General features: G+C 41.2%; 2 protein-coding genes across 3 annotated transcripts in view; both read left to right on the top strand.

Moving 5' to 3' along the window:
* NAAA (N-acylethanolamine acid amidase) overlaps positions 1 to 3,300 on the top strand; it is a 48,666-nt gene extending 45,366 nt beyond the window's left edge. Inside the window, exon 11 of the mRNA XM_060012355.1 lies at positions 3,194 to 3,300. The gene's annotated coding sequence lies outside the window, so the exon portion shown is untranslated. The remainder of the gene's footprint in view (positions 1 to 3,193) is intronic.
* Positions 3,198 to 27,861, top strand: part of LOC132425895 (serine/threonine-protein phosphatase with EF-hands 2) — a 42,944-nt gene continuing 18,280 nt past the window's right edge. The window contains exons 1-4 of one of the 2 annotated variants that reach the window (XM_060012349.2): positions 3,198 to 3,299; positions 22,645 to 22,782; positions 27,352 to 27,479; positions 27,631 to 27,688. In XM_060012349.2, the coding sequence (XP_059868332.1) occupies positions 22,728 to 22,782; positions 27,352 to 27,479; positions 27,631 to 27,688 (241 nt within the window). In that variant the 5' untranslated portion in view covers positions 3,198 to 3,299; positions 22,645 to 22,727. Of the gene's footprint in view, positions 3,300 to 7,604; positions 7,921 to 22,644; positions 22,783 to 27,351; positions 27,480 to 27,630; positions 27,689 to 27,861 lie in introns of those variants that run through there. The other variant, XM_060012350.2, reaches the window with a different exon arrangement.

Consider the following 27,861-nt stretch of genomic DNA (forward strand, 5'->3'; position numbering starts at 1 on the left):
GAAGAAAATTGAGTATTCATCAAAGAGGATGATGCCTTTATGAAAACACTCTGAATAAATTTGGAGGGCTGGACCAAAAGGAGGGAGCTCAAATCCAAGAGCAGACTTACTTAGCTGAAAGGAAGAAGATGACTCATGGAAGTGTTGCAGGAAGGGGGACCCCTTCCAGGGCATGAGAGCAGTCCCTTGTCTAACACTCAGAAATGAATTGTTTGAGGAGACACACATGCTGACAAAGCAAGAGACTATGGGGAAGGGGTGCCTGGGTGGTGAGCAGCAGGGGAAGGGAACCCAGGAGAACTCTGCCACGTGGCTTCACAGTCTTGGGTTTTATGGGAATGGGGTTAGTTTCTGGGAGGTTGATAGGACGTATGGACTGGATTCTCCTCTCTCCTTTTGACCTTTCCTGGATTCTTCTGGTTGGTGGTAGCTTGTTAGTTTTGCATTCCTTACCAGGACCTCCTGTTTAAAATAACTCATGCAAGTGGTTACTATGATGCCTGGCCAGGGCGGGTGGTTTCAGTCAGTGGTTCCCTAACAGAAGCAGAGATTACAGGGGCTCAAGTGGGTACTACACACGGTTCCAAGGATTGTTAGTTCCTCAGGAGTTCAGTTGCGTTGAACCCCATCTCTGACACCATATAATGTCAACCTGAAACAGCGGTTCTTATTAAGCAAAGATGAGTTTATTTGGGAATAGCAGAAGAATTGCAATTTGGCGCTGGAGAAGTATGGTGAACCATAAGCAAGTCCGAGGAGACAAAGTGGAGGTTAGCTTTTATTAGAATCTGGGAGGAAATTGGGGAGTGTTGTTTTGAACAGAAGTCCATTGGAGGAGAATGAGAGTTTGGGCTTGTGGTGGTTTGACATTGGTTTCAAGTTGTTGGCAGTTTGCTGTTAATGAGGAATGTGGAAATCTTTCTGCTGGCTGTGTAAGTTGATAGGAGGGGTGAGAGCTCTTCCTTCATGATTTTCCGACTCCATTTTATTTTATTTCATTTATTTTTTTAAATAAATTTATTATATTTGGCTGTGTTGGGTCTTCGTTGCTGCGCACGGGCTTTCTCTAGTTGCGGCGAGCGGGGGCTACTCTTCATTGCAGTGTGCGGGCCTCTCATCGTCGTGGCTTCTCTTGTTGCAGAGCATGGGCTGTAGGCGTGTGAGCTTCAGTAGTTGTGACTTGCAGGGTCTAGAGGGCAGGCTCAGTAGTTGTGGCGCATGGGCTTAGTTGCTCCACGGCATGCGGGATCTTCCCGGACCAGGGCTCGAACCCATGTCCCCTGCATTGGCAGGCGGATTCTTAACCACTGCGCCACCAGGGAAGTTCCCCGAAACCATTTTAAATTAGGGTTCCATTATCCAGTTAAACAAGTCTGAGAAAAAAGATTCTTCTAAAAGAAATGGAGAACTGTCGTTTGAATAGAGCCTGTTTGAATGTTTGTTAGTCTGACCTTTGATCATGTATTTCTATGTGATGGAATTCTCAATTTATATTTTTATTTATTTTTAATTTTTTTATCTTTATTGGAGTATAATTGCTTTACAATGTTGTGTTAGTTTCTGCTGTACTCAATTTTTAATAATGTTTCTAATTGAAAAAACTGTTAGACCTTTTTTCTAAGTAGCTACTTCTTTTTTTCTTAAGTAGCTACTTTCTTTTTTTTTCTTTTTTTTCTTTTTTTTTTTGTGGTACGCAGGCCTCTCACTGTTGTGGCCTCTCCCATTGCGGAGCACAGGCTCCGGACACGCAGGCTCAGCGGCCATGGCTCATGGGCCCAGCTATTCCGTGGCACGTGGGATCCTCCTGGACCGGGGCACGAACCCATGTCCCCAGCATCGGCAGGCGGACTCTCAACCACTGCGCCACCAGGGAAGCCCAAGTAGCTACTTTCTTACTGCTTTTTGAAAGCAATATGAAGCCAAATTATTTCTGATTGTCACTTATAGTTAACAAAATGCTGAAAGAGATGTTGGAAAGGAGATTAAAATTTTTTCCCAAGATACTCAGTGTGATATTCTCCCTATTTCTTATCCCTGAAGTTGTATGGTTCTGAACAGCTGTCCTGAGGAAGCAGCTCTCATACATGGTATGTTATTAAGTGTCAGGATTCAAAGGAGTGCAGAACTGCTTTGTAGAATTTGATATTTTTCACACAAACATGTCAGAAACTTCTTTGAGGATGGAGTCAGAAAAGGTTAAAAGCATGAACAAAAGAGTTTTGATTGTATGTTCTTGTGTCAGTGTGCCAGTGGAACAACTTTGGAAAATGGAATGTCTAGAGGAAAATGTTAGCTGGGTACAGATCGTCCCTGCCCCACCATACTGCACACCTCTCTAGTGGACCAGAATATTCATGTTTCTTATCAGATTGTGTTGGGTCAGCATTGTTAAATTTCCATTATCCGGGGACTTCCATGGTGGTCCAGTGGTTGAGACTCTTAGCTTCCACTGCAGGGCGCTTGGGTTCGATCCCTGGTCAGTGAACTAAGATCCCGCATGCTGCACGGTGTGGCCAAAAAAAAAAAAAAAAAAGATTCCATCATCCAATGCCCATTTAAAAATCAAATATCAAAAGTAGTTTTACCTTTCTTGCCAGGCACACTGCAATTGAGACTAGAAATTGCTACCCATTAGTCACATTCCATTCTTGTGTTCTTGAAAATATACCATGATCTGTGGATGAGAATTTGGAGAATACCCTAAGTTTAACCAGGCAAAGGCAAGTCATTGAGGACTTTTAAGCAGGAAAGTGATTTAGGGAATCTAAATTTCTGGTGGCTTTTAAGATCTTTGTCCGTTGTGCCTCGTGGTTTGACTCTTATGTATCTAGATGCAGATTTCTGTATATTTATCCTGCCTGGGATTTGTTGTGCTCTCCAAATTCCACATTTATGTCTTTTATTCAGTGGAGAATACTCAGTTATTATCCCTCTAAGAACTGTTTTCCTACATCCTCTTGTCTTTTCTCCTGAACTCTAAGTATGTGTGTTACACCTTCTTCTATCCTTTTTGTCTCTTAGTCCTTCTAGTGTTTTGCGGGGAAAAATGAGAGGAGTGGATTTCTCTCTCAATGATATATTCCAGGTAATTTAAAAGATTTTTTTCCTATAAGTCAGATTTTTTTTCAGTGGACTTATTTTTTTTAACATTGAGTTTAAATTTTTAGTTTTATTTTGTTTTATTTTGTTTTAGTTTTTTGGCTGTGCCTCGTGGCTTGCAGGATCTTAGTTCCCTGACCAGAGATTGAGCCCGGGCCCCCAGCAGTGGAAGCGCTGAGTCCTAACCACTGGACCACCAGGTAATTCCCAAATTTTTTATTTTAGATGGTCTATTTAGATGGTCTACTTTTTCAAACTTGCCAGGATCTTTTTTTGATAACATTTTGTTCCTTGCTTTGATATCTTTTGTTAAGCTTCTTAACCCGTATACTTATTTTATATTCTGCTTCTAAATTCCATCATCTAGTCCTTGGGTGTCTGATTTTACTGTTTGTTTTTCTGACTCTCCCTCTTGACGGTTTCTGTGGTGTTTTGTAATTTTGGATTGTAAACTTTTGTTCCTCTGGAAATCCGGAAGGCCTGGGTTGATGTTGTGCCCTCCAGAGAGGATGTGTGTTTGTTAATTTCTCAGCTTGTGGTTTCGTAGAACACTCAGGTAGTATAAATTGAAGCCTCAATTTATATTGTTTGAGGGCGAGCCTGTGGTTACAAATTCCCAGAGATAAGCCCTGCTCCCTGATGAGACATTTCAACTCTTCATCTTGTAGGTACCCAAGGCTTTGTCCCTTTATCCTCCACCTCTCAAGGCAATTGTCACAGAACCAAAGGTTCAAGCTTACTAGGACTAGCAGATGTCCTCAGAACCACCATGGCATCAATGCCTCCTTACCTCCCAAGTTTCCTCTCTATTTCCTATTCTCCTTTACTCCCTTTATTCTCTCTGATTTTACTTCCTCACTTGCAAGCTCAGCTAAGCATTATGCATCTAGGAAGATATTTCTTTATCGTGCCTAGCTTTGTAGTGGGAATGTTTTTTCAAGATATCTATCCCTCCAAAATGTCCAGAAATGAAAGAGCTGTATGAGCAATTTTTATTTTTTAAAGTTCACTCTCTGTCTGGTATGAAGAGTGAGTTGGACGGGGCCGATAATGGAAAAGTGAAAAACAGGTTAACATTATAATAGAACAGATAAGAAATACAGAGGGATTGCGAGGTGTGTATACAACCTAAATGTCCATTGACACATTAATGGATAAAGAAAATGTGATATGTACCTAACAATGGAATATTATCCAGCCTTAACAAAGAAGGAAATCCTGCCATATGTGACAACATGGATACACTTTGAAGACATTATGCTAAGTGAAATAAGCCAATCACCGAGGAAAAAATACTGCATGATTCCACTTAAGTGAGTTGATGGGGTTTAGGACATGTGACCCCAAAATACCACACCTTGACATATTGAATATTTTAAGCCAAAGGAGTTTGAAAAAATGTCAGAAGCAGGACGATCACTCTGCCCTCCTCCCGTCCTTGCCCTTCTTCCCTGAAACAGGTCATAAAATGCTCATGTGCGAAGTTTCCCCCACTTTACTACAATTCCCTCACCCTCCTGAACCTCTCACGTTCCTCCACCGTGATACACTCTTCATCAAATCCAGCATAAAATACTCAGGTCTAACTGTTTCTTTGGATCTTCATTTTCGTATGAAGGCTCCTATGTCATGTACAACTACATTGAATAAATTTGTATACTTTCCGTATAGTTTCCCCCGTTAATCCATCTTTGTCAGTTTAATTTTCAGACTCAGCCAGTGACCTTAAAAGGGCCGAGAAAAGATTTTTCCTCCATTGTAAGGTATCTAAAATAGAGTCGTAGAATCCAGGAGCTAGGAAGAAGAGGAAATGGGAAGTTGCTAGTCAAGGGGTATAAAGTTTCAGTTCTGCAAGATGAATAGGTTTTAGAGACCTGTTGTACAACACTGTGCTCACAGTTAACAATTATACACTTAAATTTTTCAAGAGGATAGAGCTCATATTAAGTGTTCTTATCACATAAAAAAGCAAAAAAAAAATTGTTTTAATAAAAAAGAAGAAAGCTTGGCTTATGGCAATCGTGTAGAAGATGGAGAGAGCTGACTTTTTTAAAATGCTCTATCTTTTAAAGTACACAAGTAACATAGTATTATAAAAATAAGCTAGAGAATTCCCTGACAGTCCAGTGGTTAGGACTCCATGCTTCCACTGCTAGGGGCCTGGGTTCAATCCCTGGTCGGGGAATTAAGATCCTGCAAACTGTGCAGCATGGCCACAAAAAAAAAATATTAAAAAAATAACAATAAATGAACCAGACAGTCAACAGCGTAATCCATTGCTTCTCCTCCCCACTCAGACCTAGCCCTCTCCCCTAGAGATAACTTCTGTCTATATTCATTAAGACTTTTTATGTATTTATGTTTTATGTAGATATGATTTTTATTCAGGTATGGTGAGACCAACAGATCAGGATTGCCATTGAAAAGGTAGCTGATTACTCACAGTTCCCAAAAGGAGGGAGGTGCACCACAGCCACTATGCAGGGCCACAGGAGAGAACACTGTGGTTGGCTGGTCGCAGGCAGAGAGAGATGGGGAAGCTGTGTGCAGGAGCGTTTTTGTGGTTTTTGAGGGGAAGAATGTCTGCTGGCACAGGGTAATGGGCTAAACAGGTCTAAAATGGGCTAGTTTGAATAATTTCATTGGCTCCATCACATAGGAGCTGCCCCTAGTTGTCTGGTACTGGCCTTGGGTGGGTAGGGCTGTGGGAATAGTGGCCCTGAGTGTAACAGCTGATAAAGGAGGGAGTTGCGGATGTGGGTCTGGGCTGGGTGGTTTGCACGTGAAAATCGCACTCGCAGCCCTTTACTGTCTCTAGGAATCAGCTAACCCTGGGAGGGGTGGGCCCTCTCTGGTCAGCAAAGCCCCAAGATGCCAAAGTATCAACACAGAAACTAGAAAATGTTTCAATGTACAAAATAATTTTTTTCTTCCAAATTGAGGTTATATTTTATATATTTCAGCAGGTTGCCTTTTTCACATAGCACAAAATATGAACATCTCTTTATGACAGAGGATATTGATCTAATTTTTTTAAATGGCTACATAGTATTCTCCTGTATGTACAATAACTTATTTCACCATTCTACAATTTTTGAACTTTTGTTTCCAGTTTTTCATGATCATGAACAATATGGTAGTGAAAATCCTTACCGATTTTTTTTTTTTTTTTTTGCGGTACATGGGCCTCTCACTGTTGTGGCCTCTCCCGTTGCGGAGCACAGGCTCCGGACGTGCAGGCTCAGCTGCCGTGGCTTACGGGCCTAGCCGCTCCGCGGCATGTGGGATCTTCCCGTACCGGGGCACGAACCCGTGTCCCCTGCATCGGCAGGCGGACTCTCAACCACTGCGCCACCAGGGAAGCCCCTTACTGCTTTTTGTATGGTTTTATAGTTTTATAAAATACTTAAAAGTGGGATTTCTGGACCAAAGGGTTTACGTGTTACAAATTTGTAATTTAATAAATTAAATACATAATTTAATAAATCTCAGTTAAAGTTTAATCTAGTTTAATTCCAAAAAAGTAAAACAATTTACATTCCACCAGTAGTGTAATGGAACGGGCTGTTTTTCTCATACTCTCAATAATATAGGATTTTATCAGTCTTTTAACTTTTAGTCAATTTGGGGAAGCTATCAGTATCTTAGCTGTAAACCACTAACAGAAAGTGAGCCTATGTGAAAATACCAGACATAAGAGAATTCAAGGCAAAAAGAATTTAAAAGAGCAGAGTGATATTTTATTTTGATAGGTCACCTTCTACCAAGAAAATAGCCATAAACCTTAATGTATTATATAATTTCCAATGTCAGTGTCATATGGTTCAATCTAATATTTAATTGCATAGCTTCAAAATGTATAATGCAAAGATTCAGAAACACAAAGATAAATTGCTAAACCTGTACTTATCATAGAAATCTTTAAAACATTTCTTTCAAAGATGAGCAGATCAGGAAGAATAAATAAGGACAAAGAGGATTTGAACAACATAATTAACAAGCTTGACCTACTAAATACACATAAGTAAACAGAGTATACATTTTTTTGCAAATTCCCATGGAATATTTAGTACCTCCCAGCACACACATAAGCATCTTAGATTTATTGAAAAAGTAAATTTTCTGGGAACAGTGATTACTATTTTAATATAGTAATAGTTTAGGTTGTAGCCTAAGGAAAAAGTGCCCATAGTAGGAAAAAGCAAGAAAAGGCAAAATGTTTCAATCAAGTTTTGCAAACAGAGAAAAGACAGCCACAAGGAAGAATGCCTTGGCCCCTGCGTGGCTCCAGCTGGGACCCCTTGGGCTCTGGAGCCATCTCTGGAGCCCCCAGGCCCATCTGTCTTGTCAGCACTCTTCTGTTTCTAGGTTAAGGAGCTCAGCCCTCTCAGATGTGGCTTGAGAAACATAGCCTTCTAATCCAGGAGAGTAAGAAGACTTAGGATTGGGGAGGGGGCAGGAGTGAGCAGCAGAGAAACAGTCTTCAGGGGTTGGGCCTGGGTGTGAGGGACATACCCCAACTGAGCAACCTCCCTCTTCAAATCCTCCTCGCAGGCCTGATCTGACTGAGGTCAGAGCTGCCTGCTGCCTGAAAGCAAGGAGCCCTGAATGCTTGGCCAGGGCTGTGGATATCCTCACTGGCTTTCTCGGGGAAGGTATGCCGGACTAGACCGGCACCTAATTTATCGGACTCTAGATCTGGAAGAAATCAGATCAGCCCGGCATCCCTCGGCCAACTCTGAAGACAAGATGGGGATCACACCTGTGTGTTAAAGTGGTTTCTGCTTCGTTGTGGCTCGTAGTAAACACATACCAAAGAAGGTAAGAGCTTTCTTTCTAGCCTGAAGTACAGAAATAGCTGAGACCATGAGGGCAACAAACTTACGTTTCACCCGGGAAATAGATACAGGTTTGGCCTGGGGACAGAGTAAGAGACGGCCCCTTTGTTATCTCATCCATTTACCAAGGGAGGGTCTTTGCTGTGTGTGTTTCGAGGTCTTCGAGTCCTGGATGATCAATCTTGCATTTCTTGGGTTCACTTACTGGGCAGATAAACAATTACCTACATTAAAAAAAAAAAAGATAATGTCAGATATGGATGATACTAAGTCAAATCCTAGAAGGACAAGGACTCTCACCCATGCAGTGTAAATGTGCCAGTTACCAGAGAAGATGGCTCAGCTGGGGAATCACCAGCTAGAGAAGCAGTTAGTCATTACCAAAAGGCGCTGAGGACATATCAAGCTCATGTTTCATTTTTTTTTTAATAGGAGATAGTCTTTTTTAAAAAATTTATTTATTCTTGGCTGTGTTGGGTCTTCGTTTCTGTGCGAGGGCTTTCTCTAGTTGTAGCGAGCGGGGGCCACTCTTCATCGCGGTGCACGGGCCTCTCACTGTCGCGGCCTCTCTTGTTGCGGAGCACAAGCTCCAGACGCGCAGGCTCAGTAGTTGTGGCTCACGGGCCTAGCTGCTCCGCGGCATGTGGGATCCTCCCAGACCAGGGCTCGAACCCGTGTCCCCTGCATTGGCAGGCAGATTCTCAACCACTGCGCCACCAGGAAAGCCCCCATTTTTCATTTTTGATCTTATGCAGTTTTTACTTTTTCAGGTTTTGCCCTGAGAATTATTTTACTTCTTTCTATTCTGTGCACTTCCAAAACCCAAACACTTTAATATATAGCACGGCTCTATAGGCAAGTTACCAATGATCAAAGCAGGCTGTGAGTCATTGGTGGACTCAATCATTGCTGAATTCCCTTCCATCTCTAAAACTGCAGGTATCTAGGGGGAGTTTGCTTAGCTTGGTCATGATGGCTTCTCACTTTACCCCATACTCAGATTCTGCTTCCACAACATCCCTTATATCTGGGAACCATTTTGTGGATTAAAAAAAAAAAAAGATATGGTGCTTTTTTCTTTGATTATTTCTTTATTATGTTATACCAAGATAAGCAAGGTGAGCCTTTCATTTTGATTTGCAAGGGAAAAGATAACAACTCTTTGACAATCCCCAATACAATAACCTTCAAAAATAGAGGAAGGAGGGGCTTCCCTGGTGGCGCAGTGGTTGAGAGTCCGTCTGCCGATGCAGGGGACAGGGGTTCGTGCCCCAGTCCGCGAAGATCCCACATGCCGCGGAGCGGCTGGGCCCGTGAGCCATGGCTGCTGAGCCTGCGCGTCCGGAGCCTGTGCTCCGCAACGGGAGAGGCCACGACAGTGAGAGGCCTGCGTACCGCAAAAAAAAAAAAAAAAAAAAAAAAATAGAGGAAGGAGAATGGGGTAGAAGTAAAGGAGGGGAAAAAATATAGATGTGGAATCCACTCTTGATGTTTAGTTAGTACATCTCACAGTGCTTCCTGAAGAAGAGCTAGAGAAACTTTATTCCTAAATCCAGCATAAAGTTTATTCAATTACTATTTAATGACTCTCCACTCCGTGTCAGGTACTGTGCTAAGTCCTGGAGATAAAATGATGAATTTGCTCACACACAGTCTTTGCTCTCAAGGAACTCACAGTCTAATAGTAGAGAGATACAAAATTGAAAACTAGAATATGGTATTTCAGTGATGAAAATGTTGACAAAAATTCAATGAACTATCAAGAGGGAAAAAAAAGGGAATTTTATTTGAGCCAAACTGAGGATTATAACCCAGGAAGTAGATTCTCAGAAAACTCTGAGAACTGTTCCGCCTCTTAAAAGTGGAAGGCACAGTCGTATACATTATGGAGACAAAGGATCGTACATCAAAATGACTAATAGAATGCTTGGCAAGGACTGATAGTCAATTCTAGATTGTCCAGTAGTACTTATGTCAATTTACCCTGTATGTGCATTATGCATACCCATTGTTTTATATTGAATTATAGATATCATCAGTAGTTTCAAGTCATTTACATCATTATTCTAGTTGGAGTTTTAAATATACATTGAGAGGCACAAGAGATTATTACTCTTAATCACACAGAGCACCATCAATATAGCCAACAACAATAGCAAAGTCAGAAGCAAAGATTTAAGCCATGAATCCCCAGGGCTTAACCATTTACCCAGAGTTTCATTTAGACTAGAAAGGGGATTGTTCAATGCAGAAATCTGATTTTATATGTGACTCATTAGATAGCTATATTAGCAGGCTAATCTGGTATGAAAGCACAACATTCAGTTTGGATTACAGAACCAGTTTCCCATTGCAAAGCAGTTTTAAAAATCGAGCCATTTGTTTTTCCAACATCACTTTCCCATTACAGAAACTTCAGAATTGAGTACATTTATCAAATGTAGTAAACAAACATGGAGGTATATGCTGACAGGAAACTTTACAGGAACATCTGAAAATTCAGTGTCAAGAATTATGGCTGATGCCTTTTATTGACCAAGGAATTTGATGACAGATCCAACAATCAGTTAAATTGCCTCCAGTAACTATACTTTGTGACAACTTACTACAGAATTTTCCTTCGGTCTTCAACACTGGGGCAAAAGGATAGCTAGAAGTAAAACGAATAACTTCAAATTTTGATAGAGAGATAGATATTTGGTAAATACTACAGTTGAACTAGTAGGATGGGTCTAACAGGCCTGGTCCAGACTCTTGTACTGTTGTCTTCTTCTTCTGTCCTAGCTTGGTGATGCTTGAATTAGTTAGTTGAAGTCAGGTGTGAGAAAGAGGGCCCAAAGTCCATTTAGGTGGAGGGGCCTTTTTATTTTATTCATTTATTTGTTTATTTTTAAATTTTGTTTTACACCACCACCACCACCCCGCGGCTTTCCCCCCTTGGTGTCCATACATTTGTTCTCTACATCTGTGTCTCAGTTTCTGCCCTGCAAACCGGTTCATCTGTACCATTTTTTTAGGCTCCACATATATGCGTTAATATACAATATTTGTTTTTCTCTTTCTGACTTACTTCACCTGTATGACAGTCTCTAGATCCATGCATGTCTCAAAAAATGACCCAATTTAGTTCCTTTTTATGGCTGAGTAATAGTCCACTGTATATACCCATCTGTCGTATATGTCATATATTGTATATGTCCGTCTGTCGATGGGCATTTACTTGCTTCCATGACCTAGCTATTGTAAATAGTGCTGCAATGAACACTGGGGTACATGTGTCTTTTTGAATTATGGTTTCTCAGGGTATATGCCCAGTAGCGGGATTGCTGGGTCATATGGTAATACTATTTTTAGTGTTTTAAGGAATCACCATACTGTTCTCCATAGTGGCTTTATCAATTTACATTCCCACCACCAGTGCGAGAGGGTTCCCTTTTCTCCATACCCTCTCCAGCATTTGTTGTTTGTAGATTTTCTGATGATGCCCATTCTAACTGGTGTGACGTGATACCCCATTGTAGTTTTGATTTGCATTTCTCTAATAATTAGTCATGTTGAGCAGCTTTTCATGTGCTTCTTGGCCACCTGTATATCTTCTTTGGAGAAATGTCTATTTAGGTCTTCTACCTATTTTTGGATTTGGCTGTTTGTTTTTTCAATATTGAGCTGCATGAGATTAATCCTTTTGGAGATTAATCCTTTGTCCGTTGATTTGTTTGCAAATACTTTCTCCATTCTGAGGGTTGTCTTTTCATCTTGCTTATGGTTTCTTTTGCTGTGCAAAAGCTTTGAAGCTTCATTAGGTCCCATTTGTTTATTTTTGTTTTTATCTCCATTACTCTAGGAGGTGGATCAAAGAAGATCTTACTGTGATTTATGTCAAAGAGTGTTCTTCCTATGTTTTCCTCTAAGAGTTTGATAGTGTCTGGTCTTACATTTAGGTCTCTAATCCATTTTGAGTTTATTTTTCTGCATGGTGTTAGGGAGTGTTCTAATTCCATTCTTTTACATGTAGCTGTCCAGTTTTCCCAGCACCACTTATTGAAGAGACTGTCTTTTCCCCATTGTATATCCTTGCCTCCTTTGTCATAGATTAGCTGACCATAGGTGCCTGGGTTTATCTCTGGGCTTTCTATCTTGTTTCATTGATCTATGTTTCTGTTTTTGTGCCAGTACCATATTGTCTTGATTACTGTAGCTTTGTCATATAGTCTGAAATCAGGGAGTCTGATTCCTCCAGCTCTGCTTTTTTCCCTCAAGACTGCTTTGGCTATTCAGAGTCTTTTGTGTCTCCATAGAAATATTAAGATTTTTTGTTCTAGTTCTATAAAAAAGGCCATTGGTAATTTGATAGGGATTGCATTGAATCTGTAGATTGCTTTGGGTAGAATAGCCATTTTCACAATATTGGTTCTTCCAATCCAAGAACATGGTATATCTCTCCATCTGTTGATATCATCTTTAATTTCTTTCATCAGTGTCTTATAGTTTTCTGCATACAGGTCTTTTGTCTCCCTAGGTAGGTTTATTCCTAGGTATTTTGTTCTTTTTGTTGCAATGGTAAATGGGAGAGTTTCCTTAATTTCTCTTTCAGATATTTCATCATTACTGTATAGGAATGCCAGAGATCTCTGTGCATTAATTTTGTATCCTGCAACTTTACCACATTCATTGAGTAGCTCTAGTAGCTTTCTGGTGGCATCTTTAGGATTCTCTATGTATAGTATCATGTCATCTGCAAACAGTGACAGTTTTCCTTCTTCTTTTCCAATTTGTATTCCTTTTATTTCTTTTTCTTCTCTGATTACCATGGCTAGGACTTCCAAAACTATGTTGAATAATAGTGGTGAGAGTGGACATCCTTGTCTTGTTCCTGATCTTTGAGGAAATGCTTTCAGTTTTTCACCATTGAGAATGATGTTTGCTGTGGGTTTGTCATATATGGCCTTTATTATGTTGAGGTAGGGTCCCTCTATGCCCACTTTCTAGAGAGTTTTTATCATAAATGGGTGTTGAATTTTGTCAGAAGCTTTTTCTGCATCTATTGAGATGATCATATGGTTTTTCTTCTTCAATTTGTTAATATGGTGTATCACATTGATTGATTTGCGTATATTGAAAAATCCTTGCATTCCTGGGATAAATCCCACTCGATCATGTGGTGTGTGATCCTTTTAATGTGTTGTTGGATTCTGTTTGCTAGTATTTTGTTGAGGATTTTTGCATCTATATTCATCAGTGATATTGGTCTGTAATTTTATTTTTTTGTAGTATCTTTGTCTGGTTTTGGTATCAGGGTGATGGTGGCCTTATAGAGTGAGTTTGGGAGTGTTCCTTCCTCTGCAATTTTTTGAAAGAGTTTGAGAAGGATGGGTGTTAGCTCTTCTCTAGATATTTGATAGAATTCCCCTGTGAAGCCATCTGGTCCTGGACTTCTGTTTGTTGGAAGATTTTTAATCACAGTTTCAATTTCATTACTTGTGATTGGTCTGTTCATATTTTCTATTTCTTCCTGGTTCAGGTTGGAAGGTTATACCTTTCTGAGAATTTGCCCATTTCTCCCAGGTTGTCCATTTTATTGGCATAGAGTTGCTTGTACTAGTCTCTTAGGATGCTTTGTATTTCTGTGGTGTCTTTTGTAACTTCCCCTTTTCCATTTTTAATTATATTGATTTGAGTCCTCTCCCTCTTTTTCTTCATGAGTCTGGCTCATGGTTTATCAATTTTGTTTATCTTCTCAAAGAGCCAGCCTTTAGTTTTATTGATCTTTGCTGTTGTTTTCTTTGTTTCTATTTCATTTATTTCTGCTCTGATCTTTGTGATTTCTCTCCTTGTGTTAACTTTGGGTTTTGCTTGTTCTTCTTTCTCTAGTTTCTTTAGGTGTAAGTTTAGATTGTTTATTTGAGATTTTTCTTGTTTCTTGAGGTAGGCTTGTATAGCTATAAACTTCTCTCTTAGAACTGCTTTTGCTGCATCCCATAGGTTTTGGATCATCGTGTTTTCATTGTCATTTGTCTTTAGGTATTTTTTGATTTCCTCTTTGATTTCTTCAGTGATCTCTTGGTTATTAAGTAATGTGTTGTTTAGCCTCCATGTGTTTGTATTTTTTACGTTTTTTTCCCTGTAATTCATTTCTAATCTCATAGTGTTGTGGTCAGAAAAGATGCTTGATATGATTTCAGTTTTCTTAAATTTACTGAGGCTTGATTTGTGACCCAAGATATGATCTATCGTGGAGAATATTCCATGCGCCCTTGAGAAGAAAGTGTAATCTGCTGTTTTTGGATGGAATGTCCTATAATTATCAATTAAATCTATCTGGTCTATTGTGTCATTTGATGCTTCTGTTTCCTTATTAATTTTCTGTTTGGATGATCTGTCCATTGGTGTAAGTGAGGTTTTAAAGTCCCCCACTATTATTGTGTTACTGTCGACTTCCTCTTTTATAGCTGTTAGCAGTCACCTTATGTATTGAGGTGTTCCTGTGTTGGGTGCATATATATTTATAATTGTTATATCATCTTCTTGGATTGATCCCTTGATCATTATGTAGTGTCCTTCCTTGTCTCTTGTAACGTTCTTTATTTTAAAGTCTATTTTATCTGATATGAGTATTGCTACTCCAGCTTTCTTTTGATTTCTATTTGCATGGGGTATCTTTTTCCATTCCCTCACTTTCAGTCTGTATGTGTCTCTAGGTCTGAAGTGGGTCTCTTGTAGACAGCATATATATGGGTCTTGTTTTTGTCTCCATTCAGCAAGCCTGTGTCTTTTGGTTGGAGCATTTAATCCATTAACATTTAAGGTAATTATCGATATGTATGTTCCTATGACCATTTTCTTAATTGTTTTGGGTTTGTTTTTGTAGGTCCTTTTCTTCTCTTGTGTTTCCTACTTAGAGAAGTTCCTTTAGCATTTGTTGTAGAGCTGCTTTGGTGGTGCTGAATTCTCTTAGTTTTTGCTTGTCTGTAAAACTTTTAATTTCGCCATCAAATCTGAATGAGATTCTTGCTGAGTAGAGTAATCTTGGTTGTAGGTTCTTCCCTTTCATCACTTTAAATATGTCATGCCCCTCACTTCTGGCTTGTAGAGTTTCTGCTGAGAAATCAGCTGTTAACCTTATGGGAGTTCCCTTGTATGTTATTTGTCGTTTTTCCTTTGCTGCTTTCAATAATTTTTCTTTGTCTTTAATTTTTGCCAATTTGATTATTATGTGTCTCGGCATGTTTCTCCTTGCGTTTATCCTGTATGGGACTCTCTGTGCTTCCTGGACTTGCGTGGCTATTTCCTTTCCCATGTTAGGGAAGTTTTTGACTATAATATCTTCAGATATTTTCTCTGGTCCTTTCTCTGTCTCTTCTCCTTCTGGGACCCCTATAATGCAAATGTTGTTGTGTTTACTGTTGTCCCAGAGGTCTCTTATGCTGTCTTCATTTCTTTTCATTCTTTTTTCTTTATTCTGTTCCGCAGCAGTGAATTCCACCATTCTGTCTTCCAGGTCACTTATCCGTTCTTCTGCCTCAGTTATTCTGCTATTGATTCCTTCTAGTGTGTTTTTCATTTCAGTGATTGTATTGTTCATGTCTGTTTGTTTGTTCTTTAATTCTTCTAGGTCTTTGTTAAACATTTCTTGCATCTTCTCAGTCTTTGCCTCCATTCTTTTTCCGAGGTCCTGGATCATCTTCACTATCATTATTCTGAATTCTTTTTCTGGAAGGTTGCCTATCTCCATTTCATTTAGTTGTTTTTCTGGGGTTTTATGTTGTTCCTTCATCTGGTACATAGCCCTCTGCCTTTTCATCTTGTCTATCTTTCTGTGAATGTGGTTTTTGTTCCACAGGCTGCAGGATTGTAGTTCTTCTTGCTTCTGCTGTCTGCCCTCTGGTGGATAAGGCTATCTAAGAGGCTTGTGCAAGTTTGGAGGGGCCTTTTTAATAATGAGAGATGTGGGGCACTTCCCTGGCGGTCCAGTGGTTAGCACTCGGCACTTTCACTGCTGGGGCCCAGGTTTGATCCCTGGTCGGAGAACTAAGGTCCCACAAGCCACATGGCAAGTCCCAAAATAAAGATGTGAATCCATGAATTAATGTCTTTCGGTTTGGCTGTACATGGATCAGTTGATAATACTTGACAAGGTCCTTGCTATCATGGCTGCCAAGAATCTTTTATTTGATGTCCTTTCCAATAAACAAAACCTTTAGGTAGTATTCCATGATCCTTAAGGTTTTCATCTCCTAGAAGCTTGCTGTAAGAGGAGCTAGTTACCAGTGTTTTAAAATGTCTCAATAAGACCCTGTCAATAATGTAATATATTTCTTTTGAACCACCATGGGTGAAAGTTTCCAAAAATATTGTTTTCTCTATAAAAGCATTTTCTCAGATGTCCAAGAGGTAACGAATGTACATGCTGGAGTGATGGCAGTTGTGCGTCAATAGACACTATAAGGTTTTTCTGGTTTGCTTTTTAATCGGGTCGATACCATATTTGTGTTGTGGGGTCAAAATTCCCCTTTTTTGTTCCAGTATCTGCTTCTTTTCTTTGGCTGTGGTTTCCTGAGCCTGTAGAAAGAAATCTTTTATTTCATTAGCAGGGTTAATGGAGAGCAGTGGACATTCCCAAGGCTGGGCAAGATTAGTGTTTCAAGCTGCCTCTTTGGCTGCAGCATCAACAGGCTGATTTCCTTTTGCTTCCACAGTGTCAGATTTGGAATGTCCTGGTGTTTTAATAATTGCTAACTGTTTTCCTTTTTTTTTTTTTTGGCTGCACCTCGCGGCTTGCAGGATCTTAGTTCCCCGACCAGGGATTGAACCCCAGCCCCTGGCAGTGAAAGTGCTAAGTTCTAACCACTGGCCCGCCAGGGAATCCCCCCATTTTTTAAATAGGTTGTCTTGAAGAGGTTAAAAACCTCATTGTTTCCATAGCATTCCAAAATTGTGTGCCACTCCAAAAGCATAGCAACTGTCAGTGTAAAAATTTGTTATCTGGTCTTTGGCTAGTTGGCAAGCTTGGGTTAAGGCAGTTAGGTCAGCTTATTTTGCTGACGTTGTTTCTGGTAAATAAGAACTTTCAGTTGTGTCCACTGTGGATGTTATTGCATATCCAGCTCGGTAATATTCATCCTTTAAGGAGGACCCATCTGTAAATCAAACAGATTAGCCTTATCAATAGGAGCTTCTTGTAAGTCATTCCTGGGAGCAAAAGGATAATCTCTTAACACTGTGCAGTTTGGTTGTTTTCTTCCTGTAGTGCTGGAAGCAAAGTTGCAGGGTTAAGGTTATTACATAGAACCAAGACAGTATTAGGTGCAGAAAGCAACAGTGCCTCTTAAGAAGTTAGTTGGCATACAGAATAGTGCTAAATGTAGTGAGAGTTTAGAAGAGACTCAACTGAGTGTGGGACATAAATAATTAAAGGAGACCCCATTACTATTTCTTCAGTAGCCTTACATAAGAGAGCCCCTGCTGAAAGGGCTCACATACGATGTAGAAGTCCTTTTGCTACCGAGTCTAATTTAGTTTTGGAGCATAAAAGCAAGTCATTTACAAGTATTTTTGTAAAAGGGTCAGAGTAAGACAATAGCTATCTATAAGTGACAGAAGACTTAAAAGCATGGTTAAAGACCTGATTACAATGCAGTTGTCAAGGAAATTGGGCTGTTTCTGTGAGGTATGAAATTTTAAGATAATGACTAGAATTATGGACATTTCAAATTTTAGAAACTTCATATAATTTCTAGAACATTCATATTAATAACGTTTACCCATAGAATATAACTTAAGAAGGTTTATCATTACTCATTTGACAATGTTTCCCATGTGATTTAACAGACCAAATAAGCCTGATTATTTTAATATCTCTCTTTGAGATGTTCAGGGGCCCTCTGTAGTATCCCAGAGTTAGCTAGAGGTCAAAAGAACTTCATTTAGAATTTAATGTGAGAAAGTTTGTCAAAGATATCAAAAGGTTTTAAATGTTTGGCCAAGTAGGATCATAAGTCACCGTGAAACAATATTTATTCACTTAACCAAAGTGACAGTAAACGATTTTAAAGGCAAGTGCAGAAAGTTACTGGTAAAGAAACTTCACAATCTGTTATTAAAAGCAAATTAACATTTCGAAGAAAACTTAGAGAAAAAAATCAAATTCTAGTTTTACACGTTTTCACACTTAATATTAAAATTCACTTATTTAATCAAATTCAATCTAATCTAAGACAGTCTTTTTCTTCTTTTTTTTGGCTGCATTGATTCTTCGTTGCTGCGCGCTGGCTTTCTCTAGTTGAGGCGAGTGGGGCTTACTCTTCGTTGCGGTGTACGGGCTTCTCATTGCGGTGGCTTCTCTTGTTGCAGAGCACGGGCTCTAGGCATGCGGGCTTCAGAAGTTGTGGCATGCGGGCTCAGTAGTTGTGGCGCATGGGCTTAGTTGCTCTGTGGCATGTGGGATCTTCCCGGACCAAGGATCGAACCCGTGTCCCCTGCATTGGCAGGCGGATTCTTAACCACTGCTCCACCAGGGAAGTTCCTCTAAGATACTCTTGACCATGCATAAAACTCTTTTCTCAAGGTTCCCATTTTAGAATAAATTTTTAGAAATATATGCCATTTCAAAGTATAATCTTTCAATAAAGCACAAAATATTTATTAATATTCTCATACATATTTAGTTTCACTGTAATAAGAAGTCAAAAGTAGGTAAACATAGACTCCTTTAGCAATTAATGTTTCAGCATTTTATCTTATTAAAAATGGTCTAGAGGGAAAAAAATGATCTAGACATTCAATGAATTTCCATCATTTAACTTATCAGAGCTCTAAGCTTTCAAGTTGCCAGAAATCTGGAGAAACTATTTTTAGGTAGGCATACCATAAAACATAATTGTTCTTAAATAGTTTAACCAAAACCTTTTATCCCATTTATTTCATTACCTATGAAAATATCATCAGATCATTAATTTTCTCGTTAACAAATTTTATAACCTAGATAAAAGAACTTACTGAATTTCAGTAAACCTAGGTACAATAAAAGGATTCTACTTAATGTTGATGACTCTAAAGACATGTCTATATTAATTAAACCATCAGTTTAAGCTTGCTTTTTATTTCAGTAAAGATTAATCCTAGATCACGTGATCGTTTAAAAATTTGTGTTAGTTTAAGTTACATTTAGAAATATTTGATTTGTAAGCACTTGCTTTTAAGTCAATTAAATAGAGCTCTTTTGCAAATTAATTTTGGTAACGCCATCCAGAGGTAGGGTTATAGTGTTTTTATAACATACACACATACATACATCCAGATAGACACAGACAGAGATCTCATAGTTTTCTTGCTTGAGTTTTAGAAAGCTCCCCTCTCCTTTTTTTTCCCCCTTTCAGTTTTAAGTTCTATTAATTGAGCCAAGGCTGTAGTCTCAGGCGATATGGGCTATGTTTACATTTCAAGACATGATAAGAGTTATAACTTTAAGCTTTCTCCTAGGAATACTTCTGTTCTCTCAGGGTCAGAATTTTGCGAAGATGTTTTATCATACTGGCTTTCTCTACAGTTTTGGAAGGTCAAAAGAGTTCTATCCTGGCCATTTAAGAGTTAAGATTAAAGTGCTTGCAAGCATTGGCTTTGTTTCAATTGTACATGAAGCCAGCCGGGGTTCCAGGAGTGGGTGCACATACGGGAGCTGTTCAGCCTTTGAGGCACGGTTTTCCATTATTCATTTGGTACCCTAACTCAGATATGATCCGAACAACCTTCTGAGGTCAGTGTGATGGATCGAATGTGTGCTGCTTCTGAGTCTAGCTTCCCAAGGAGTTACCCTTGGGTCTGTTCGACTCTCTTACATGTCTGAGTCTCTCCCTCCAGCAGTCTAAAACTGCCATGGGTGCCCAGAGCACTAGGTGATCAGCCTTATAGTGTCCCCTGGGGAGCAGAATTTACTTAATGATTGTACTGGGATCCCCTGTAGGACCACTGCATGGCATGAGGATTGATTCTCAGACACTTCCGCTAGGTTCTCAGTCACCTGAGGACACATGATGGCCGGAAGGAGCGAAGTCCCTTTTCTTCAGACCTCAGCAGGCTCAGTCTCTCATTTCACCAGCAACAGTTTGTTCAGACCATATCTTTCCAATTGAAGCCAAATTTAAAAAAAAGATGGCCAATCCAGTTCACTTCAAAGTTCCTCCTAGGTGTCTGCCTAGGAATTTCCCCTTAGGTCCCTGCCTAGGAAATAGGAAATATACCAGTATCCCCTTAGGACTCCAAGTCCCAAGAGAAACAGCTTGAATAAAATTCAGGACGTCATTTAAAGCAATGGTGTCTGGATATCAGGAGAACTCACCAAAGCACCTGAGGCATACTAAGAAGTGGATGGGGCTCAAAGGGCCCACGCTGGTACCAAGCACTGGTTTGGGGTAGACTCCAGGTGTCCTCTGGTGGGTGTCTCTGATATCCTGTTGGCTACCCCAAGAAAATGACGAGAAAAATTCAGTTAACTATCAAGTTAAGAAGAAAAATAAAGGGAACTTTATTTGAGCCAAACAGGATTGTAACCTAGGAAGCAGCTTCTCAGAAAGCTCTAAGAACTGTTCCACTTGTTAGGAGCCAATGGCACAGTCATATACATTTTGGAGACAAAGAATTGTACGTCAAAATGACACACTGGTATTTTACATAAAGTTCATCAAGGATACATAGTCCAGGTAAGCCTGGGCAAAGTGAGCAGCGAATCGCCATGACCCCCTACAGAGCTGGGAAAGAGCACTGTTCTTTTAAGAAACCACATTGCTAGCATAAGAAGAAAGAAAAAAAAATCATCTTTATGCTTCAGCAGGCACCCCCATCTTTGAGGAGGTCTGGTTAATGTGTAATGCAGATGCATATGACACATTAGGGAGGGAAGGAAGAGGCCCAAACAAACACAGAGAGAATTTTGTGTTTAATTTTTCTTGTCCTGCCTTGAAATGTAAATTTTATTTCATCAGAGTTGTGACTGGGATATTCAGGAGTTCAGAGGAGGGGCATGTTGAACTGGCTTCTTTAAGGAAGGCGAGGCCTGAAGTGAGCCTTAAGGAATGAGTAAAGTTAGTCAAGTGTGGGCTAGGACATTCCAGGTAAGAGCAAAAACCCAGAAGTCATGGCGGTCAAGAAGTAGAGTCGAAGAAAGGAGAAAAGAGAGATGAGGCTGGAGGAGGAGGCTTTGGGGAAGATGAGTTCTATTTGCGTTACGTGGAGTCTGAGGCACCCCAACGTTCAGCAGGAAGCAGCGTGTGTGAGGCTGAAATTCAGAGTTAGTCTGAAATGGAGATGGAGATTTAAGAGGGAGGAAGTGATAGCTGAAAGTGTGAGTTGACTCAGTTATTTAAGAAGCATAGACAGAGGGCTTCCCTGGTGGCACAGTGGTTGTGAGTCCGCCTGCCGATGCAGGGGACGTGGGTTCGTGCCCCGGTCCGAGAGGATCCCACATGCCGTGGAGCGGCTGCGCCCGTGAGCCATGGCCGCTAAGCCTGCGCGTCTGGAGCCTGTGCTCCGCAACGGGAGAGGCCACAGCAGTGAGAGGCCCGGGTACCGCAAAAAAAAAAAAAAAGAAGCATATACAGAGTGAGGAGAGCAGACATTTGAGACTAGAATGCAAATCAAATCGACATTTAAGGGGTGGATAGAGAAAAATGAGCTCAGGAAGGAGAGAGAATAAAGAGACAGTATGAAACAAAATTCATATTTTATGGCAAGACAAGAAGAATTTAAACATAAAAAAATTTCTCTGCCCTTTGGCCTCCTCTCTCCCCTCTACTGTGCACTGTGTGTCCGCATTATGCTTCAACCAAACCTCCCCCATCGGCAGAAATACCTGCTCAGCCATAAAGACAACCTTCTCCCAGCACCAACAAGACAATTGCTTGAAGATGACATTCCTTCTTGATCTTGTAAAGGGTCACATGACCCGCCACTTTGTACTTGCAGATCTGGACTGTGTAAACTGTAATACATCATTTGCTGTAGAGCTCTCTGTCTCAGAAGAAACTTATATAACCGTGCCTTGATTTCTAACCAGCAGAACAGTTCTCAGAGCTTTCTGAGACGCTCTTCCTGGGTTATAAATCCTCAAATTTGGCTCAAATAAAATTTTCCAACTCTTTCTTAGATTGACTGATTAATGTTGTGTCAACAAGAGGTAGGAGCATGGCATCATGGAAAGCCAAGGGGTAGAATTTAAATCAAGGCATGGCTTATGACATGATGGCCTTGCTGTTCTGACAAGGTCAAGGCTGAAAAGGTGAAGGCATTGGAGACATCAGCATGAAAAGGTTTGGTCAATAGTGAGGATGAAAAACATGGTGTTAAGAGGAATTAAGGAGAAAATAAGTGGTCTGCTCCAGAGAAATCTGGATGAGAAGAAAAGAGAAGTTGGGTTATAGCTTGAGGGATATAGGAGGTCAAAGGATGATGATGATGATGAAATGCTCTGAGAAGAGACTTCAGTATGTTTTTAGTCTGAAGAATATCTAGTAGGAATGTTGAAAACATAGGGGAGAGATGAGATGACACATGAAGGAAACATAGAGGAGGAATATCTCATGCACGGAGGCTGGGGAGGTGGGGGGAGGGTGCTATCACATGATAGCCTCACATTTTTTTTATGATGTAGGAGACAAGGTTCATAGATAATTTGGTCTACCTGAACTAATATTCTGCCCAAATCTCCCTATTGCAGGTTCCTTCTTCCTTTTGTCAACAAACAATTCACTCTCCCTTGGACCTGCTATCTGCGTCCTGCAGAAACATTACACTTACGCTATGGGAAGCGGCACCTCAACCCAACATCATTTTGCTTTCCAGAATGCAGAGAAAGGTATGCGCTTCCCACCTTCAGACTAACTGTGGGTACCCCGAAGCCTACATTGCATAAGGAGGGGCTTCTCAGGGTGGGCAGGAGATCATTACATGTCTCCTCATGCTAACTCTTGAAAATCGGCTTCTCCTCCTTGTAACATGACCACTAGGATGCTCAGCTGAATGTCTTAGGACTTGATGAACTATATTTAATAGAATTAAAATTTCCTCAAGGAGTCAGTGTTGTCCATTGGGGTTTATCCCAAACTACACCTTACAACTGAATGAAATAAGATTGGGCAAAAAGGGGATGAAAGAGCGTTCTAGGTAGAGGGTACAAAGGTCGTGAAGTAGCAAGGAGAGAGACATATTCAAGGAACTGAGTGGTCTGAAGTGAACAAGATGGAGGGTGACATGGCATGAGGCTGCTGAGGTGTGCAGAGCCCACGTCACTCAGGAGCTTGTAGGATTTTAAACTTTATCCTAAAGACAAGAAGAACCACTGAAGAATTCAAAACAGGGAGTTCTAGAATAAGATTTACATACATAAAAGACCCTTCTGGCTTCCATGAAGAAGGGATTGAGACAGGCTGGATGGTGGTGGTAAGAGTAGAAGGAAGAAGATTTATTTATTTATTATTTTTTAAAAATAAATTTATTTAATTTATTTTGGCTGCGTTGGATCTTCGTTGCTGCACGCGGGCTTTCTCTAGTTGTGGCGAGCGGGGGCTACTCTTCGTTGTGGTGCGCGGGCTTCTCATTGCGGTGGCTTCTCTTGTTGCGGAGCACGGGCTCTAGGCGCGCAGGCTTCAGTAGTTGCAGCACGTGGGCTCAGGAGTTGTGGCGCATGGGCTCTCGAGCGCAGGCTCAGTAGTTGTGGCGCACAGGCTTAGCTGCCCCATGGCATGTGGGATCTTCTCGGACCAGGGCTCGAACCCGTGTCCCCTACATTGGCAGGTGGATTCTTAACTACTGGGCCACCAGGGAAGCCCGGAAGAACAATTTAGAAGCTACTAAAGTCATCTAAGCAGGAGATGAAAATGCCTTGGTCCAGAGTTGGTGGCAGTAGAGATGGAGAGAAGAGGGTGAATTCCAACAATATTCAGGAGGTGGAATTGATAGGATCCACCTGATGACATGTGTGGGGTTGGGGAAAAGGATGGATCAAGAATGACCTCCAGGTTTCTAGCTAGCAAACATGGGCAGATGATAATGCCAATTTCTGACATAAAGATAATGGAGAAGAACCAAGCTCGAGTAGAAGGAAGGTGCTGAGTTTATACACGCTGGGTTTGAGATGCCCATGCAACATGCAGGTGGATGTGCTGAGTAGGCAGCTGCATATTCAGATCTGGATTTTGGAGACGTTGGTGGAGATACATGCATTTGGAAGGCATCAGAGTACAGGTGATTGTTGAAGCCATGGGGATCACTGAAGTAGCCTAGAGTGACAGTAGTCAGGTCGGAGACCAGGGCCTAGGAGAGAGCCATGAGGGACTCCAGTACTTATTAAGCATTGGTCGAAGAGGATGAGCCAATGAAAGAGGCCGAGGAGAGGCAACCAGAGATGAAGGAAGAAGGAAGGGAAATAGTGGCAGCACCTTGTTTATATAAGCCTAAGCAACTTTATAAGCTCATGGCTTCCTTTCTAGTTTGGCAATAGGTCCCAGGCTCATCTTGCATATTTTTGGCTCCAGACCAGAAATAGCTATTTCTCCCGAGCTTGGGGTGTTCACTACCAGGTTGGTCATTATTTTCTACACCTTTTCAGTGACCAGATCCAGAAAATATGTATTATTTTAATGACCAGTTTATATTTAGGATCACAATATTTTTACTTAACTTTGATATGATATTATATCTATATTTCCTTTCTCTTTAAAAACCCTTTTTTCCCTAATGATACTGATGTGGTATTATTTACCTTGTCCTATAGTATATAAAAAAGTTTCTGAAAAATAATAACAATACTATTATAACGATATGATTACTGAAAACTCTTTAAGATTTCTTTGTAGTTCTTTTTGTCCTTTGAGTACATCCACTAGGCATATACAACTTACTGAATTTTCAAATCATTTGAAAGAACTCCTTTCTGTGTGGTTATGCCACTAACTTGTACAAGATTAGATTCACTTGTTTGACTTTTGCTTTTCAGAGATTGATATTTTTTTTAATTTTGATTTAACTTTGCTTTATAATTTTATAAAACATTTATACAATTCCCATTCCAATTATCTGGTGCTGCGTAACAAACGACCCCAAAACTGAGTGGCTTAAGACAATGATTTTATTCCGCTCATGATTTTGTGGGTCAGGAATTTGCAAAGGGCCCAGCTAGATGGCTTGTCTGTGATCCTCAGGGCAGCTGGGGCTGGAGGTTCTGCTTCCAGGACGGCTCTTCACCTTGGCCTCTGTCCCCCCACATGGTTGCCTTGTCCTTAGTGGTGGAATTTTAACAGCCAGGTGTATTTGTAACTTTTGCCATAGGATTTAGTCTGCACAAGGCTGAGGAAGAGGAGCCCAAGCATGTAGTATTGCACTGATGGGAAGGGAGGATGGGGTAGAGGTCCTTAAACTAGGCTACAGCCTCACAGCACCCATGTCAATGGAACCCAGGCCCTAGACAGAGGATTGGGAGGGAGAATAAAAGGGAGAAGCAGAGGCACTGCCTGGTCTGCCTACCCTGAGCAGCCGAAGAGGTACTGAGGATAGTATGTCTGGCTGGCAGCACTCGCCTTAAAATGCTTGAGGCAAGGTGTTAGCAAACAACATTTTCACAGAAACTTGAAGGTCATGATATTCCTCAGTGATGCCTACCCTTCAGCACAAGTCAGGATCATTCATGGAGCTTGTTAAACCTGCAGATTCCTGGGTTCCCTGTAGAGATTCTGATGCTGTCGGTCTAGGGTGAGGTGCAGATGTCTGTGTTTCCCATGACTTGTTACTTTAGCTGAGTACCGCTTACTCTGGGCGTTTCATTCACTGCTCTGAATGGGGATTTACAGAATTCAATCCTCATCACTTATCATTTTGTGGGTGCCTTTGGGACATACTTGGTGTATGACGTTTTTTCCTCACAGAAAACCAAATTCAGCTTTGCTTAAATTTCTCGCAAGTTCTCTTTTCCCATTCACTATTGTATCTCATCTCCTCTTAGGGACGTCAGTAGGAATGCCATTAGCTCTCTAATGCAAGCTAGGCGTATTAAATCAATCTGTCTACTGTTCACAAGGTTGACCTGAGTGAACCTGCTGGGTTTCCTTTGCAATCCAGCTTTATCCACAAAGGCTCCATTCATCCCTGGTGGCACATTCAGGCCCAGGAGCTTAAGGAGAATCTAGTTACTCACGTGGACAGCTGTCCTCTTCTCTGGCAGCAGTACTTGACTGCAGGTTCTAGAGCTCATAGGAAGAATTCAACCTACCCATGCCATCCTGCAGTACACGATCACCCAGCACAGGTCCTGGCAAAAGGCGAAGCAAAGGCTTCCCTTCGGATTGTATAGTCAGCACAGTCCCGGGTGTATTGTGATGGGGACACAAAGCCACAGGGATAGAAGGAATTTGGGGATATCAAGCACTGACCACCACCTGACATGATAGTATGTAGTGTGTGTGTTTCTTCTCCCCAGTTATCATCTAGTTCATCTCTTTCTCCAGATGAGGACACTGAGGCCCAGAAAGTTGACTTGCCTGAGGCCACATCGCTGGTCAGGGCAGTTCCAGGCCCAGAACCAGACTCCTGACATCCTGTCTGTTGTTGCAGTATCAAAATATCCTCCCCACCCTCTGACCCCTGCATCATCCCATCCTTTTTTTTTTTTTTTTTTGCATTTGAATGTTTTTTTAACACAATTTTTAAAGGTTACTTTCCATTTACAGTTATTATAAACTATTGCCTATATTTCCCATGTTGTGCACTATATCCCTGTAGCTTACTTTATACATAATAGTTTGTACCTCTTACTCCCCTTCCTCTATATTGCCCCTCCCCCCTTCCCTTTCCCCACTTGGTAACCACTAGTTTGCTCTATCTGTGAGCCTGCTTCTTTTTTGTTATATTCACTAGTTTGTTGTATTGATATGTTTTAGATTCCACATATAAGTGATATCATACAGTATCTGCCTTTCTCTGACTCACTTCACTGAGCATAAGGCCCTCCAAGTCCATCCGTGTTCCTGCGCATGGCAAAATTTCATTCTTTTTTTATGGCTGAGTAGTATCTGCATCATCCTACTCCTCAAGGATGCTGCAACCTTGCAACCTCCCCAGTTTACATCTCTTTCTCAGAATCCAACCTTTGCATCTCTACACATATAAATGTTTTCATCAAAAAGTGGGAATTCCAATAGTCCTCCAGTGATTTTAGTATAAGTAATAGGTAAGAATGGAGGAGGGATGGGGGCGGGAATGGGGAAAAAGCACCCCGGCCAGCAGTGAGGCAAATCCTTCCTACTGGTGGCAAAATATAGTGCTTTCCCTACCATCTTGTCCCCATGTGACAGTGGGAGAGGCACCCCCCCAACTCCCCCCGCAGGCCCAGGGAGTCCCACCTCACAGGCTTGCTTCTCCATCTGTGTCACAGCCTTCAAGGCAGCGGTCCTGATCCAGAGATGGTACCGGCGCTACATGGCCCGCCTGGAGATGAGGCGGCACTGCACCTGGAGCATCTTCCAGTCTATAGAGTATGCTGGGCAGCAAGACCAGGTCAAGGTGCGATGGGATGTGGGATGGGGCCACCTCCAGCTCTGCCTTCCAGGCCCCCCACAGCAAGGCCCAGGTGCCTAGAAGGTGCAGCTGATCTGGACCACTCCCGGGTTCTCTTTCTATCTCTAAAGCCACGTCTTCTTGGTTTTTTCTGCAGCTCCACAATTTCTTCAGCTACCTTGTGGATCACTTCACCCCCAACAATCACAACGAGAGTGAGTATGAACAGCCACATGGCCGGTCCTCCTGTCTCAGGGTCAAAGACATCGGGGTGAGGTGTGGGATGCACAGGGAGGGGAAATGTGAATCTGGTGACAGCCAGGGAATGAGCGAGGAGGCTGACAAATAAATGGTTCTCCTAGAAGCACACCTGGAGACAAAAGTTTGG

Source organism: Delphinus delphis, chromosome 5 (assembly GCF_949987515.2).
Source record: "Delphinus delphis chromosome 5, mDelDel1.2, whole genome shotgun sequence".
Lineage (NCBI taxonomy): Eukaryota > Metazoa > Chordata > Mammalia > Artiodactyla > Delphinidae > Delphinus > Delphinus delphis.